General features: G+C 40.6%; 1 protein-coding gene across 1 annotated transcript in view; it reads left to right on the top strand.

Moving 5' to 3' along the window:
- Positions 1 to 17,967, top strand: part of EFHB (EF-hand domain family member B) — an 82,317-nt gene that overhangs the window by 21,929 nt on the left and 42,421 nt on the right. The window contains exons 2-4 of the mRNA XM_003415790.4: positions 13,603 to 13,665; positions 14,369 to 14,512; positions 15,835 to 16,015. Of these exons, the coding sequence (XP_003415838.2) occupies positions 13,603 to 13,665; positions 14,369 to 14,512; positions 15,835 to 16,015 (388 nt within the window). The remainder of the gene's footprint in view (positions 1 to 13,602; positions 13,666 to 14,368; positions 14,513 to 15,834; positions 16,016 to 17,967) is intronic.

The raw sequence follows: 17,967 nt of genomic DNA, 5'->3' as shown, positions 1-17,967 counted from the left end.
GAGCAAGACACTGCCCAGTCCTGTGCCATCCTCACAATCATTACGCTTGAGCCCATTGTTACAGCCACTGTGTCAATTCATCTCCTTGAGGGTCATCTTTTTTGATGACCCCTTGCTTTTTTTTTTACTTTACCAAGCACGATGTCCTTCTTCAGGGACTGATCCCTCCCGGTAACATGTCCAAATTATTTGAGATGAAGTCTCGTCATCCTTGTGTCTAAGGAACATTCTGGTTGTACTTGTTCCAAGACAGATTTGTTTGTTCTTTTGCCAGTTCATGGTATATTCGACTGTCTTCACCAACACCACAATTCAAAGGCATCAATTCTTCTTTGGTCTTCCTTATTTTTATTTATTAATCTATTTATTTATTTATTGTCCAGTGCACACTGGGTTTATTGTCCAGCTTTCACATGCATATGAAGTGATTGAAAACACCATGGCTTGGTCAGGCACACTTTAGTCTTTGAAGTGATATCTTTGCTTTTTAACACTTTAAAGAGGCCTTTGCGACAGATCTGCCCAATGCCATGTGTCTTTTGATTTCTTAGCTGCTGCTTCTGTGGGTGTTGGTTGTGGATCCAAGTGAAATGAAATCCTTGACAACTTCAATCTTTTTTCTGTTTATCATGATGTTGCTTATTGATCTAATTGTGAGGATTTTTGTTTTCTTTATGTTGAGGAGCAATCCATACTTGAGGTTGTAATCTTTGATCTTCATCAGTAGGTGCTTTAAATCCTTTTCACTTTAAGCAAGCAAGGTTGTGTCATCTACATATCGCAGGTTGTCAATGTATCTTCCACCAATCCTGATGTTGCATTCTTCGTATAGTCTAGTCTCGGATTATTTGCTCAGCATACAGATTGAATAAGTATGATGAAGGGATACAACACTGACGCACACCTTTCCTGACCTCAAGTGTTCTTAAAAAAAAAAAAGACTCCAAGGTCAAATTAATGGGAGATCACTATTTGCATCTGCCCTTCGAGATTTAAAATGATATTTTTATGGTAGTATAGTGGTTAAGTGCTACACTGCTAACCAAAAGGTCAGCAGTTCAAATCCACCAGGCACTCCTTAGAAACTCTACGGGGCAGTTCTACTCTGTCTTAGAAGGTTGCTATGAGTTGGAATCGACTAGATGACAATGAGTTTGGTTTTTTTGGTTTGGTTAGCATGTTAAAGTTTCCAGCATTTCCCCAATTTTTTTTTTGCCACCAGAATTCTTTTTTTTTTTTTTTTTTAAATTTTTATTAAGCTTCAAGTGAACATTTACCATTCCAATCAGTCTGTCACATGTAGGTTTACATACATCTTACTCCCTTCTCCCACTTGCTCTCCCCCTATTGAGTCAGCCCTTACAGTCTCTCGTTTCGTGCCAATTTTACCTTCTTCCATCTCTCTCTATCTTCCCATCCCCCCTCCAGTCAAGAGTTGCCAACACACTCTCCCGTGTCCACCTGATTTAATTAGCTCGCTCTTCATCAGTATCTCTCTCCCCCCCACTGACCAGTCCTTTTCATGCCTGATGATTTGTCTTCGGGGTTGGTTCCTGTCCTGTGCCATCAGAAGTTCTGGGGAGCATTGTCTCTGGGATTCCTCTAGTCGCAATCATACCATTAGGTGTGGTCTTTTAATGAGAATTTGGGGTCTGTATCCCATTGGTCTCCTGCTCCCTCAGGAGTTGTCTCTTGTGCTCCCTGACAGGGCAGACATCGATTGTGGCCGGGCACCAACTTGTTCTTCTGGTCTCAGGATATTGTAGGTCTCTGGTTCAAGTGGCCCTTTCTGTCTCTTGGGTTCTTAGTTGTCGTGTGACCTTGGTGTTCTTCCTTTGCCTTTGCTCCCGGTGGGTTGAGACCAATTAATGTATTTTAGATGGCTGCTTGTTGGCATTTAGGACCCCAGGTGCCACAATTCAAAGTGGGATGCAGAGTGTTTTCATAATAGAATTGTTTTGCCCATTGATTTAGAAGTCCTCTCAAACCAAGTTCCCCAGACCCCAGCCCCTGCTTCGCTATCCTTTGAAGCTTTCATTTTATCTCGGAAACCTCTTTACTTTTAATCCTGTCCAATTAGGCTGACCTTCCTTGTTTTGAGTGTTGTCTTTCCCTTCACCCAAAGCAGTTCCCATCTACAGATTGATCAATAAAAAGCCCTCTCCCTCCCTCCCTCCCTCCCTCCCCCCTTTGTAACCACAAAAGTATGTGTTCTTTTCCGTTTTTTCTATTCCTCAAGATCTTATAATAGTGGTCTTATACAATATTTGTCCTTTTGCAACTGACTCATTTCGCTCAGCATAATGCCTTCCAGATTCCTCCATGTTATGAAATGTTTCAGAGATTCGTCACTGTTCTTTATGGATGCGTAGTATTCCATTGTGTGAATATACCACAATTTATTTACCCATTCGTCCGTTGATGGACATCTTGGTTGCTTCCAGCTTTTTGCTATTGTAAACAGAGCTGCAATAAACATGGGTGTGCATATATCTGTTTGTGTGAAGGGTCTTGTATTTTTAGGGTATATTCCGAGGAGTGGGATTTCTGGTTTGTATGGTAGTTCTATTTCTAACTGTTTAAGATAACGCCAGATGGATTTCCACAGTGGTTGTACCATTTTACAATCCCACCAGCAGTGTATGAGAGTTCCAGTCTCTCCGCAGCCTCTCCAACATTTATTATTTTGTGATTTTTGAATTAATGCCAGTCTAGTTGGTGTCTGATGGAATCTCATCGTAGTCTTAATTTGCATTTCTCTAATGACTAATGATCGAGAGCATTTTCTCATGTATCTGTTGGCTGCCTGAATATCTTCTTTAGTGAAATGTGTGTTCATATCCTTTGCCCACTTCTTGATTGGGTTGTTTGTCTTTTTGTGGTTGAGTTTTGACAGAATCATGTAGATTTTAGAGATCAGGCGCTGGTCTGAGATGTCATAGCTGAATATTCTTTCCCAGTCTGTAGGTGGTCTTTTTACTCTTTTGGTGAAGTCTTTAGATGAGCATAGGTGTTTGATTTTTAGGAGCTCCCAGTTATTGGGTTTCTCTTCATCCTTTTTGGTAATGTTTTGTATTCTGTTTATGCCCTGTATTAGGGCTCCTAGGGTAGATCCTATTTTTTCTTCCAAGATTTTTATCGTTTTAGTCTTTATGTTTAGGTCTTTGATCCACTTGGAGTTAGTTTTTGTGCATGGTGTGAGGTATGGGTCCTGTTTCATTCTTTTGCAAATGGATATCCAGGTATGCCAGCACCATTTGTTAAAAAGACTATTATTTCCCCAATTGACTGACACTGGTCCTTTGTCAAATATCAGCTGCTCATACGTGGATGGATTTATATCTGGATTCTCAATTCTGTTCCATTGGTCTATGTGCCTGTTGTTGTACCAGTACCAGGCTGTTTTGACTACTGTAGCTATATAATAGGTTCTGAAATCAGGTAGGGTGAGGCCTCCCACTTTCTTCTTCTTTTTCAGTAATGTTTTGCTTATCTGGGGATTCTTTCCTTTCCATATGAAGTTAGTGATTTGTTTCTCTATTCCCTTAAAGTATGACATTGGTATTTGGATTGGAAGTGCGTTGTATGTATAAATGGCTTTTGGTAGAACAGACATTTTTACTATGTTGAGTCTTCCCATCCATGAGCAGGGTATGTTTTTCCATTTAAGCGTGTCCTTTTGAATTTCTTGTAGCAGAGTTTTATAGTTTTCTTTGTATAGGTCTTTTACTTCCTTGGTAAGATTTATTCCTAAGTATTTTATCTTCTTGGGGGCTACTGTGAATGGTATTGATTTGGTTATTTCCTCTTCGGTGTTCTTTTTGTTGGTGTAGAGGAATCCAAGTGATTTTTGTATGTTTATTTTATATCCTGAGACTCTTCCAAACTCTTCTATTAGTTTCAGTAGTTTTCTGGAGGATTTCTTAGGGTTTTCCATGTATACGATCATGTCATCTGCAAATAGTGATAGCTTTACTTCCTCCTTACCAATCTGAATACCCTTTATTTCTTTGTCTAGCCTAATTGCCCTGGCTAGGACTTCAAGTACGATGTTGAATAAGAGCGGTGATAAAGGGCATCCTTGTCTGGTTCCCGTTCTCAAGGGAAATGCTTTCAGGTTCTCTCCATTTAGAGTGATATTGGCTGTTGGCTTTGCATATATGCCCTTTATTATGTTGAGGAATTTTCCTTCAATTCCTATTTTGGTGAGAGTTTTTATCATAAATGGGTGTTGGACTTTGTCAAATGCCTTTTCTGCATCAATTGATAAGATCATGTGGTTTTTGTCTTTTGTTTTATTTATGTGATGGATTACATTAATGGTTTTTCTGATATTAAACCAGCCTTGCATACCTGGTATAAATCCCACTTGATCAGGGTGAATTATTTTTTTGATGTGTTGTTGGATTCTATTGGCTAGAATTTTATTAAGGATTTTTGCATCTATGTTCATGAGGGATATAGGTCTAAAATTTTCTTTTTTTGTAATGTCTTTACCTGGTTTTGGTATCAGGGAGATGGTGGCTTCATAGAATGAGTTGGGTAGTATTCCGTCTTTTTCTATACTTTGAAATACCTTCAATAGTAATGGTGTTAAGTCTTCTCTGAAGGTTTGGTAGAACTCTGCAGTGAAGCCATCTGGGCCAGGACTTTTTTTTGTTGGGAGTTTTTTGATTACCATTTCAATCTCTTTTTTTGTTATGGGTCTATTTAGTTGTTCTACTTCTGTATGTGTTAGTTTAGGTAAGTAGTGTTGTTCCAAGAATTTATCCATTTCTTCTAGGTTTTCAAATTTGTTAGAGTACAATTTTATGTAGTAATCTGATATGATTCTTTTGATTTCATTTGGTTCTGTTGTGATGTGGTCCTTCTCGTTTCTTATTCGGGTTATTTGTTTCCTTTCCTGTTTTTCTTTAGTCAGTCTAGCCAATGGTTTATCAATTTTGTTAATTTTTTCAAAGAACCAGCTTTTGGCTTTGTTAATTCTTTCAATTGTTTTTCTGTTCTCTAATTCATTTAGTTCAGCTCTAATTTTTATTATTTGTTTTCTTCGGGTGCCTGATGGATTCTTTTGTTGCTCACTTTCTATTTGCTCAAGTTGTCGGGACAGTTCTCTGATTTTGTCTCTTTCTTCTTTTTGTATGTGTGCATTTATCGATATAAATTGGCCTCTGAGCACTGCTTTTGCTGTGTCCCAGAGGTTTTGATAGGAAGTATTTTCATTCTCGTTGTTTTCTAAGAATTTCCTTATTCCCTCCTTGATGTCTTCTATAACCCAGTCTTTTTTCAGGAGGGTATTGTTCATTTTCCAAGTATTTGATTTCTTTTCCCTAGTTTTTCTGTTATTGATTTCTAGCTTCATTGCCTTGTGGTCTGAGAAGATGCTTTGTAATATTTCGATGTTTTGGATTCTGCAAAGATTTGTTTTATGCCCTAATATGTGGTCTATTCTAGAGAATGTTCCATGTGCGCTAGAAAAAAAAGTATATTTTGCAGCAGTTGGGTGGAGAGTTCTGTATAAGTCAATGAGGTCAAGTTGGTTGATTGTCGTAAGTAGGTCTTCCGTGTCTCTATTGAGCTTCTTACTGGATGTCCTGTCCTTCTCCGAAAGTGGTGTGTTGAAGTCTCCTACTATATATGTGGAGGTGTCTATCTCACTTTTCAATTCTGTTAAAATTTGATTTATGTATCTTGCAGCCCTGTCATTAGGTGCGTAAATATTTAATATGGTTATGTCTTCCTGATCAATTGTCCCTTTTATCATTATATAGTGTCCTTCTTTATCCTTTGTGGCGGATTTAAGTCTAAAGTCTATTTTGTCAGAAATTAATATTGCTACTCCTCTTCTTTTTTGCTTATTGTTTGCTTGATATACTTTTTTCCATCCTTTGAGTTTTAGTTTGTTTGTGTCTCTAAGTCTAAGGTGTGTCTCTTGTAGGCAGCATATAGATGGATCGTGTTTTTTTATCCAGTCCGTGACTCTCTGTCTCTTTATTGGTGCATTTAGTCCATTTACATTCAGCGTAATTATAGATAAGTAAGTTTTTAGTGCTGTCATTTTGATGCCTTTTTATGTGTGTTGTTGGCCATTTCATTTTTCCACATGCTTTTTTGTGCTGAGACGTTTTTCTTAGTAGCTTGTGAGATCCTCATTTTCATAATGTTTAACTTTGTGTTTATTGAGTCGTTACGTTTTTCTTGGCTTTTTTCTTGAGTTATGGAATTGATATTCCTTTTTGTGGTTACCTTTTTATTTACCCCTATTTTTCTAAGTAAAACCCTAACTTGTATCCTTCTATTTCGCCTTGTATCACTCTCCATCTGGCAGTTCAATGCCTCCTATATTTAGTCCCTCTTTTTGATTATTTTGATCGTTTAGCTATTGATTTCCATGATTTCCTGTTGTGTGTATTATTTTGTTTATTTATTTATTTTTTAGAATTAGTCTTAATTTGTTTGTTTTTGTGCTTTCTCTGTTTGAGTTGCGTTGATATCAGGACGTTCTGTTTTGTGACCTTGTATTGTGCTGGTACCTGATATTATTGGTCATCAGGCCAAACAATCTCCTTTAGCATTTCTTGCAGTCTTGGTTTAGTTTTTGCAAATTCTCTAAACTTGTGTTTATCTGTAAATATCTTAATTTCTCCTTCATATTTCAGAGAGAGTTTTGCTGGATATATGATCCTTGGTTGGCAGTTTTTCTCGTTTAGTGCTCTGTATATGTCGTCCCATTCCCTTCTTGCCTGCATAGTTTCTGCTGAGTAGTCTGAACTTATTCTTATTGATTCTCCCTTGAAGGAAACCTTTCTTTTCTCCCTGGCTGCTTTTAAAATTTTCTGTTTGTCTTTGGTTTTGGCAAGTTTGATGATGATATGTCTTGGTGTTTTTCTTTTTGGATCAATCTTAAATGGGGTTCGATGAGCATCTTGGATAGATATCCTTTCTTCTTTCATGATGTCAGGGAAGTTTTGTGTCAGGAGTTCTTCAACTATTTTCTCTGTGTTTTCTGTCCCCCCTCCCTGTTCTGGGACTCCAATCACTCGCAAGTTATCCTTCTTGATAGAGTCCCACATGATTCTTAGGGTTTCTTCATTTTTTTTAATTCTTTTATCTGATTTTTTTCCAGCTATGTTGGTGTTGTTTCCCTGGTCCTCCAGAAGTCCCAGTCTACATTCTAATTGCTCGAGTCTGCTCCTCTGACTTTCTATTGCGTTGTCAAATTCTGTAATTTTATTGTTAATCTTTTGGATTTCTACATGCTGTCTCTCTATGGATTCTTGCAACTTGTTAATTTTTCCACTATGTTCTTGAATAATCTTTTTGAGTTCTTCAACAGTTTTATCAGTGTGTTCCTTGGCTTTTTCTGCATTTATCCTAATTTCATTCGTGATATCTTTAAGCATTTTGTAAATTAGTTTTTTATATTCTGTATCTGATAATTCCAGGATTGTATCTTCATTTGGGAAAGATTTTGATTCTTTTGTTTGGGGGGTTGGAGAAGCTGTCATGGTCTGTTTCTTTATGTGGTTTGATATGGACTGCTGTCTCCGAGCCATCACTGGGAAACTAGATTTTCCAAGTAGTCAGCTAAAAAAAAATGCAGTCAGATCCCTATCTGAATTCTCTCTCTGGCTCCGGGTATTCGGATGTTAATGGGCTCGCCTGGGGAGGGTGAGGGAGGGATCTGAGAGCTAGGAGTGTAGCACCACAGAATATAGAGCTGAACACCACGTTCACGCTCCGCCCCCTTTTGCCAAAATCCGGGCTGGACGGGTCCCTGGCTAGGACACTGCTTTCCTTGCTCGGAAACCAGTCCCTTCCTCCTGGGGACTTCCTCCGGTGCGCGGCACCGCTCGTGGGCACTGGGTGGGCGTTTCCCGCACGAACGGGTGGGCCCGCCCCCAGGGTCTATTCAGGGCAATAAAAATGGACTCCGTGCTCACGCCCCGCCCGCGCGCGCCCAAGCCCCAGCAGGGTGGCACTCTGTCTGGGATGCTACTTTCTGCGCTTTGGGACCAATCAGTTCCTCCGCACGGCCAGGTGGGCCTGCCCCCTGGGTCAATTCAGGGCAATAAAAATGGACTCCGCGCTCACGGCCCGCTCGTGCGCGCGCCCAAGCCCCAGCAGGGCGGCACTTTGTCTGGGATGCTACTTTCTGCGCTTTGGGACCAATCAGTTCCTCCCGGGGACTTCTCCTTCCAGTGTGCCGCACCTCTCGCGCAAACTGGGAGGGCGTCACTCGCACGACCAGGTGTTCCCGCCCTCTGGGTCAATTCAGGGTAATAAAAATGGACCCCGCGCTCATGCCCCGCCCGCGCGCGCGCGCGTGCCCAGATCGCAGCGGAATGGCTCCCCGTCTGGGATGCTGCTTTCCCTGTTTTGAGACCAGACACCTCCGGGGATTTCTCCCTCTGGTGTGCCGTGCCACACGCGCGGACTGGGTGCGCGTCCTCCCGCACGAACGCGTGGGCCCTGCCCTGGGGTCACCCCAGGGAAACACAGCTGACCCCCCCCCGCGCGCGCCCCGTCGGCTTCTCGCCTAACTCCCGGCGGACAGCAGGGCACCCCAGCTGGGACGCTGTTCTCCCCCCTCTCAGATCAGTCACTGCCTCCCGGGTGTTTCTCCCTCCGGCTGCGCCCCTACGCCGCCCGCGCCAACCTGCTAGGCTTCCTCCCGGGATGGGTTCGGGGGGGAAGGGGTGGGCCCCCTTTCTGTGCCGTCTGCCCCCCTGGGCTCTGCCCCAGATCGAGCTCCGAAGGTCACCTGCCTGGTGCGCTGGCTCCTAGTTCTGAAAACAGTCGCTGTCTGCCCGTATTTGTTCGTCCTCCGTCTCTAAGTCTGTGCTTGTTGTTCAGAGTTCATAGATTGTTATGTATGTGATCGATTCCCTTGTTTTTCCGAGTCTTTGTTGCAAGAGGGATCCGCGGGAGCGTCCACCTAGTCCGCCATCTTGGCCCCCCTCCAGAATTCTTTTTTTTAATTTTTCTATTAACTTTAAGTGCTCAAGAAAGTTGGAGAAATGGTGCTAAGGAGTTCCACTCACACCCAACCCACTGCTGTTGAGTCAACAGGACAGAGTAGAACTGCTCCATAGTTTCCAGGGAGCAGCTGATGGATTCAAACTGCTGACCTTTTCGTTAGCAGCCTGAGCTATTAACTATTATGCCACCTGGCCCCCGTCTCACACCTGCTAGTGCAGTAAGAGGCATTTACTAGGGAGTTCACAGTGTAAAACAGTGTGTTACAGGGCGTGTTGAGGGGTAGGGGTAAGACCTAGTGTTAGTATATTTTTCTTGGTTGGTTCCTAATGCTAGTGGCCCCCTGAGACAAAAGAAAGTCTCAGGAAAGATCATTGCTACCTTTGTCAGGTTATGGAGGTTATTAAGGTTGCCCGAGGCCAACTTTTACAAGCAGATCAGGTGATGTGGGTTCAAGAGGTAGGAGTCAGTGTGACCACTGCTGCTGCTTCTAAATTCTTGAATGTTGTTCTTAGTTTCTAGTGCTCTTACAGCTCTTTTCCCCCTTCTATTTAATGTTGTTTATAGACCTTTCGATAACGATTTATTGCTTTCTTTGGCATAGAAAAGCAATAAAGCTGTTGCCTTTGAGTGGATTCTGACTCATAGCAACGCTATAGGACAGAGTAGAACTGCCCTATAGGGTTTCCAAGGAGCAGCTGGTGGATTTGAACTGCCGACCTTTTGGTTAGCAGCTGAGCTCTTAAACACTGTGCCACCAGGGCTCCATGAAAAACAAAAACAAGAATTCAAACTTGTTGTTGAGTCGACTCATATACCTAGTATTAAAACATTATGAAGAAAAATGGTGCAAAGAAGAAAATAAAAGATACTTGTAATCTCACCACTCAGAAATAACAATCACAACTAGCAACTTTTTTCTGTGTGTATTGTGTGTACAAATGTAAGTTTGTGCATTTTTGTGATACAAATTTGTGTCTTTGTTTTCTTAACTCATATCATGGATACATTTCTATTCCATTTAAAATAATTTGTGCACATCATTTTAAATGATTTCTCAATAGGACATCGTTTGAAGGTACCATACTTTATCATTTCCTTATCGTTGCACATTTGTTGTTGTTGTTAGGTGCTGTCGAGTCGGTTCTGACTTGTAGCGACCCTATGCACAACAGAAGGAAACACTGCCTGGTCCTGCACCATCCTTATAATCGTTGTTATGCTTGAGCCCATTGTTGCAGCCATTGTCAATCCACCTCGTTGAGGGTCTTCCTCTTTTCCACTGACCCTGTACTTAGCCAAGACTGATCCTTCCTGACAACATGTCCAAAGTATGTAAGATGCAGTCTCGCCATCCTTGCTTCTGAGGAGCATTCTGCTTGTACTTCTTCCAAGACAGATTTGTTCGTTCTTCTGGCAGTCCATGGTATATTCAATATTCTTTGACAACATCACAATTCAAAGGCATCAATTCTTCTTTGGTCTTCCTTATACATTGTCCAGCTTTCACATGCATATGATGCGATTGAAAATACCATGGCTTGGGTCAGGCACACCTTAGTCTTCAAGGTGACATCTTTGCTCTTCAACACTTTGAAGAGGTTCTTTGCAGCAGATTTACCCAATGCAATGCATCCTTTGATTTCTTGACTGCTGCTCCCATGGCTGTTGATTGTGGATCCAAGTAAAATGAAATCCGTGACAACTTCAATTTTTTCTCTGTTTATCATGACGTTGTTCATTGGTCCAGTTGTGAGGATTTTTGTTTTCTTTATGTTGAGATGCAATCCATACTGAAGGCTGTGGTCTTTGATCTTCATTAGTAAGTGCTTCAAGTCCTTTTCACTTTCAGCAAGCAAGGTTGTGTCATCTGCATAACACAGGTTGTGAATGAGTCTTCCTCCAATCCTGATGCCCCATTCTTCTTCATATAGTCCAGCTTCTCGGATTATTTGCTCAGCATACAGATTGAGTAGGTATGGTGAAAGAATACAGCCCTGGTGCACACCTTTCTTGACTTTAAAGCATGCAATATCCCCTTGTTCTGTCTGAACAACTGCCACTTGATCTATGTAAAGGTTCCTCATGAGCACAATTAGGTGTTCTGGAATTCCCCATTCTTTGTTGCACATTTATATTGTGTTTAATTGTCAACAGCTATATAAATAAAATGAAATTTCAGTCTTTTTCTTACGGGACCACATGAAAAATGACATGATAGACTTTGACCAAACTTGGAGAGTATCCTTGGGATGGCCAGACTCAAAGTAGAGGCCATGTAGAATAGGGCATACTCAGGTTGTGGAGTCCTGTGGGACACCTCAAATTGATGAACAGGAATCCTTAAGAACAACTTCAATAAAAAGAAAGACCCATGAAACTGCCAACTAGCTGGGGGTGCAGGAGACTTCACAACCATATTAAGACATGACAAAAAAAACACAATGGGTTTCATTTTTGTGTACCCAATCAAAAGACATGAAAGCATAGAGACCTAATCACTACTGATTTATAATCAAACTGCTTTTTATGTAGGCAGCTCTGTGAGGAATACCAAGGACATTGCTGTCCAATAGAATTTTGTAATGATGGAAATCTAGAACATCTACTGTCAAACAACTGAGATGAGAAACAGACCAGGGACAAGAAAAATGGTTTATTAGGCCATCGATAGATCAATCCATCTATCAATCCATTCTTCTGTCTATCTTTCTAACCATCCATCACTCTGATGGCAGCTGCCTGGGTATCCCCATGATCTCCAGTTTTATGAGGTCACTTTGTCATCGAATATTTAAAAGAATAGCTTGAGCTCTTATCCCAAGGATAAGGAAAGACTCAGTGTTCTTTTGATATCTCTGAGAATTCTTATAAAGTCCAGCTGAATTTTTAAAAATATCATTTGTATCTTTCCTCCCTTCTCTCCACCCTGCTTCAGCCCAAGATAAAACAGAGCTCCTTTTCTTACTCAAGGTTCTTCTCACACAAGTTAGTTGTGTGTAATAGAATTTACTCAAGATTTGGCATTAAGGCTAGGCAATTTCTCCATGGCCAGTTTCCCATCTTGCGCCCCTTGGTCTCCAAGATCTTGCCTTCGTCTCATCTTCTTAATTTATCGGTCATCTTTAATCCTTTCTCAGCCTGTTCCATGAGGAGTTCATATCTTCTTCCATTTTTTTTTAACAAAGCAATTCAGTTCTCTCTCTTATAGTAGTCCATTCTGGTCATGTCTTGTGGGTTTCCTCTTTTATCCTAGAGAGATCATCAAGATACTCTCCTAAACTTTGATGATCTCCCCCTTAAAAGAATTTTACACCCAACGTTTGACATAAAAAAACTTTCACCTACCCATTCATATCATCTATGAACTCTCGCTGTTCATTCATGTAGCCATCCATTTATCTAATCTATTGATCACCTTGTCCACTCATGCTCCACATTAATCTTTCATTCTCTAGGGGACTCAGTATTCTCTTTACAGGAAATTTCTTTCTCTCAGTTTTTTTTTTTTTCTAGTAGGAAATTTATGCATTGCAAAACTACCAGCTGCCATGAAATAGATAAAGGGGAAATAGATAAGAGGTGCCTGACAGGGAATGACGAGTTATCTTTACTTTGGTAAAAGGAAGGGTAGATAAGACCCAAGTTACAATTAAGTAGACAAAAACAACTGAGATTACAGTCCAGTCACTGCAGGGGCTGGGCCAGGAATGAGATGCTCACAAATGTAAAAAGGTGCTGGTTGGTGGAAATACACACACACAAACACCCCCCACACATCCAGACTTACTTAGCACTTTATCTTGTGCTTACCTTGAGTGGAGCCCTGCTCCCATTTTACTGATGGTGAAGAACAAGCAATAATAAACTCATGAACTGTGACAAGAGTGTTTCTGAAAGTAGAATGTCTTCAGTGTGTCACGGAGGATCTGCAAGTGGATGGCTCACTGCAGTGCTAGCACTGTTTTCTATATATATACATATATAAAATATTTAACAATATTATTTATTAAATATTTATATATCAGAAAATCAAAACCAAACCAATTGCCATCAAGTGAATTCTGACTCATAGCGAGCCTATAAGACACAGTAGAACTGCCCCATAGGGTTTTTAAGGAGCAGCTGGTGGATTTGAACTGCTGACCTTTTGGTTAGCAGCTGAGCTTTTAACCACTGTGCCACCAGGGCTCAATGTTATATATCAGGATTTATTTAATATTTATGTATCAGGTTTGTTTTAGATTTGCTATTCTTGCTTAAAAAGAGTCTCTGAGTGGCAGAGTTAAGCGCTCGACTACTAGCCGAAAGGTTGGTGGTTTGAGTCCACCCAGAGGTACCTTGGAAGGCAGGCCTGGAGATCTTCCCAAAGGTCACAGCCTTGAAAACTCTGTGGGGCAATTCCACTCTGACACACATGGGGTTGCCATGACAGGGAATCAAATGGACTTCTTGGCAACTAACAACTTACTTAAAAATTTTTTTGTTAAGTAGTTGAATGTAATTTTGTAGCATTGAAAGACAGGCCAAGTTTGAAATAAATTCTGTTATAAATACAAATTCCATGCTTCAGAGTATTCCTCCACCACCCTAAAAATGATCAACTATTGTTTTTTTTCTTAGGCAGGAAAAGTTACTCCGATTGGATACAGAGTTTCAAACTGCTTGACTGAAAAACTTCCCAGGGTGAGCCTTTTCACTATGCATTTCAGCTTGTATCTTTCTTTACCTTGCATGTGACCATTAAAAGATATGACAACTTTCAGCTTTCCTTATGAAGTTGTATAGATTTATAACATGATCAGTTTGGATTTACTGTATTTTGAGGCCTTCTATTGCTTTTGTCTAAGGAGTAAAAATTCCAAACTTAACATTTTCCAGCTTTACAAAAACTAAAAAAAAAAAAAGGGATTAAATTTATTTTAGTGGGAAATAGTCATTTATGGTATGTTTTCTAACTTGGATACTTCCTGGTTATTTTCTATATAAAGCTTTAAAAATATGCTGTTTATTTCCACAAATAAATACATTTTATGAAATTTTATTATTTGGAGCTATAGTCCCTGGCGGCACAATAGTTAAAGCACTTGGCTGCTACCATGGGAGAAAGAAGCGACAGTCTGCTTCCAGAAAGATTTACAGCCTTGGAAACCCCATGGTGCCATTCTACTCTGTCCTATAGGGTTGTTGTAAGTTGAAATCCACTCGATGGCAGCAGGTAGTCCCCCATGTACTTACTACAAACATGCAATTAAGGGTATTTATTGACTGTTTTTTTTTTTTTTTATAGATCAGTCCTGTTAATATTTTTAAAACTGTACTTTATCTTAATAAAAAAAAATAAGATTGATCTAAATACGATTCTAACTATTTTCTTGCCTCATGGTAGCTCATCACTCCACCTGAGGCAAAAAAGTTTTTCAACTTCAGATATCCACCTGCTGGAGCTGAAAGAGTGTTTTATGGCAGAGCAAACGATCCTCAGATTGCGCCTACTTTGACCCATGGCATAAAATCTATACGCTCAATACCGGTAACTTCTTTTTCTTTTTTCCCCTGTACATTATTCACTTACCCTGGTGAAGATGCACAAATGAGATACTGGTGAGATTCATCACCTTCCCATTCTTCTTTTTACTAGCCCATCCTCAGTCTGTCCTCTAAAAATGTTAATCCTGAGCAATGAAAAAAATTCAAGAAGGAGCAGCCAAGTCAGTGTAGAGAAGCCAGCGGTCTAAGCCACAAACTATATATTCTCCCCGTTAGATAATAAAAGACAAGTTTCACACCAAAGACACAAGGAAAATATGAGCTCAGGAGAGAGAAAGGGCCGCATAAACCAGAGACTCCATGAGCCTGAGACCGGAAGAACTAGATGGTGCCTGCCTACCACAATGACTGCCCTGACAGGGAACACAACAGAGAATCCCTGATGGAGCAGGAGAAATGTGGGATACAGACCTCAAGTTCTCGTAAAAAGACCAGACTTAATGGTCTGACTGAGACTGGAGGCACTGTAGAGGTCATGTCCCCCAGACTCTTTTGTTAGCCCAAAACTAAAACCAGCCTCGAAGCCAACTCTTCAGACAAAGATTAGACTGGACTATAAGACATAAAATGATACTGGTGAGGTGTGTACATCTTAGCTCAAATAGACACATGAGCCTAGGTGGGCAGCTCCTGTTCAGAGGCGAGATCAGAGCATAGAGGGGGACAGGAGCTGGTTGAATGGACACGATAAATACAGGATGAAGAGAAAGGAGTGTGCTGTCACAGTGCAGGGAGAGCAACTAGGGTCACATAACAATGTGTGTTTAAGTTTTTGTATGAGAAGCTGACTTGAACTGTAAATTTTCACTTAAAGCACAATTAAAAAAAAGACAAGTTGCATTTCATTTTCTCACAGTAAAGAGAGATGCTGTCAGGCTGTGTTAGGGAACAAAGAAGACAGCCCTGGAGACTCTTGCCTATAGAGAGTGGCAATATATACATGGCGTATTGATTGCATGAAAAGTCTAGATTCAAGAGACCCCCTCTATATATTTGAAGTGAACTTGCAGAAATCACATGTTTCTTGTGCTTGTCATTCCTGCTTTTCTGAAATATTTATTTGAGTAACTGGCTGGTCCTGCCATAACCTTTTAACCCTATTGAAAGCACATATTGAAGCTGATGGATGCATAAGTGTCACAGCCCCCCTTCTAACATTTCATTTGGGGTTGAGAAAAGCTAATGATAATGATGAAATATTTTCCTACGATCATGTATTCTCCTCTTCCCAGCTATTAATTGGAGTTATAGTTTTCAGCTTGGAATTTTTTGCTTTTACATGTACGCTTTTTATGATTTCTTTAGGCAAGCATGTTGATAAATCCACAGCCTATTACCACATTTCAACAAAAAATTAAAGATAAAAAAGAATCTATATATTTTAGCAATCGACGAGCACCATTAGGAAAATCTCATGACCAGACACCAGGATTTCCTAAAGGAATGGATATGATCAATACGACCTTTGGGACAGCAGTCATCAGAGGTAGTGAAAACAGAAGGCGTGATCAGGGGGTGGTAAAATACGTCTTCATGGAAAATCGAATTAAATATTCTGCTGGTGTAGTTTTTGGAGAGTTGTGCAGACAACTGTAAATGATGATTCAAGAATAAAAGGACCATAGCAAGAATCAGAATCCTTAGGGCGTATATGCGTCAAGGTGGTAAAAGCTCAGACTTGTGAAGCAGGGATTCAGTGAGTATAGCAGAGCTGGTGTAAAGCTGGTGTAAAGGCAGAACAGTTGACATTGAGACCAGCTGTGAGGGATGCACCCCTTTCCTGGTCATCCATTTGTGTGTTTTATTTCTACCAGTGCTTCTTAGGTGTTCATAACTCTTAACTCTCTGTTTCACAAAGTAGACCATGGGACAAGTAAGTTTGGTAAACGCTGCATACTACACCCCATCTATGCAGAGCCATAATACCTGCATGTTCTCCAAATACAAGGCAGTGTGTATGGCAGACTTCACTGCCATTTTGAGGGGAAGTAGAACACATCTTAGAACAGGGAACAGTCTGTAACAGAACTGCTCACAGGCCATTCTTTTCTTCTGAAGCCCCAGCCACCCACCATGTTGTCGGGCACCTTTCTCTACACCAACCTCACATTCCTCTCCTACTATCCTTTCCAGGCCTCTTACCCTCTTCTTCCAGGGGGCTTACCCCAGGAGACCCAAAAGTCCATTTTTATGTATCCTGGAAAGAAATGCAGTTCGTGCTATGTATTTTTGCACCCATTAAAACTTTGCGCCAGGAAACGTATCTTTTTATCGACAATAGGCCCACTAGATTATCTTCCTTAACACCTACCCTGGAGGTAAATCATGCTGCTCCCTTAGAATGCGAAATCTGCAATTGCACCTTATTGTATCTGATCTATAGTGCCATCAATTGTAAGACAGCTGAGAAATGTTAAAATAACCGTTATCTAGGATTAGCTCATTTTAACATGGAAAGTGCTTTCTAAGTATACTTTTAAAAATATACTAGAAAGAATGCTTTAAAATGTGTGTGTGTGTGTGTGTGTGTGTGAATACAGGTAATGGATTAATGTATCAAAAAGAAGTACTACTTTACAGAGTTATTTTAAGTAGGAGCATCTTCTGGTATCCTTAACCATTTATAGGGCTCAATCCTTGGGAGAAAGGCCAAAAGAAAGGAAAATATCTTAATCTATGTTGTTAGGTGCCAACTGTGTTGGTTGAAAGGGAAGAATGAAATCATAAAGGAAGGTACATTTAAAATTATATCACATAATGAAAACAAAATAATTCACGTACTCAAATGTGGGGACCACTAGCCATGGAAAAGCAACTGTTGAACAAACATCTGAGAGCTCTAGGTTCAGAGCCAATAGAATGAAGAATTTCTTCCTGATTCCAGTGATTTCTCTGACATCTTTGGCTACTTTGAGGATGGAGCTTCAGATCAAAGTAGACTAAAGGTGTATGTTCCAGTCTATAACTGGGAAAAATTTGCACCGCGGCTACTCCATAGAGCATCAGGGTTTCTGTAGCTGATTTGTGATTCAGGTCTGCTTAGGTCATCTTGAGATGTCCGGAGCAAACTAAAACCAAATTTGCCCAGAGATTCTCAGGATCCAAATTTAACTGGGCTTGGAACAGTGGCTCAGGAGAACCTAAATGGTTAACAAAATTCTTCAAAATGCTAGGGAGTGAGTCAGGTGAAGTGGGGGTTTCTAGCACAGTGTCATCTAGGCTCTGTCCTGTCTTTTTTGATAAATCTTTATTAATGTCGGCTTCATGATCTCCTGGAAAGCCTGGTGGTGTAGTGGTTAAGTGCTATGGCTGCTAACCAGAGGGTCAGCAGTTCGAATCCACCAGGCGCTCCTTGGAAACTATGGGGCAGTTCTACTCTGTCCTATAGGGTCGCTATGAGTCAGAATCGACTTGACGGCACTGGGTTTGGTTTGGTTT

The sequence above is a fragment of the Loxodonta africana genome, chromosome 27 (genome assembly GCF_030014295.1).
Source record: "Loxodonta africana isolate mLoxAfr1 chromosome 27, mLoxAfr1.hap2, whole genome shotgun sequence".
In the NCBI taxonomy this organism is placed as follows: domain Eukaryota; kingdom Metazoa; phylum Chordata; class Mammalia; order Proboscidea; family Elephantidae; genus Loxodonta; species Loxodonta africana.
The sequence above is the reverse complement of the archived record's forward strand: the minus strand, read 5'-3'. Positions and strand labels throughout refer to the sequence as shown.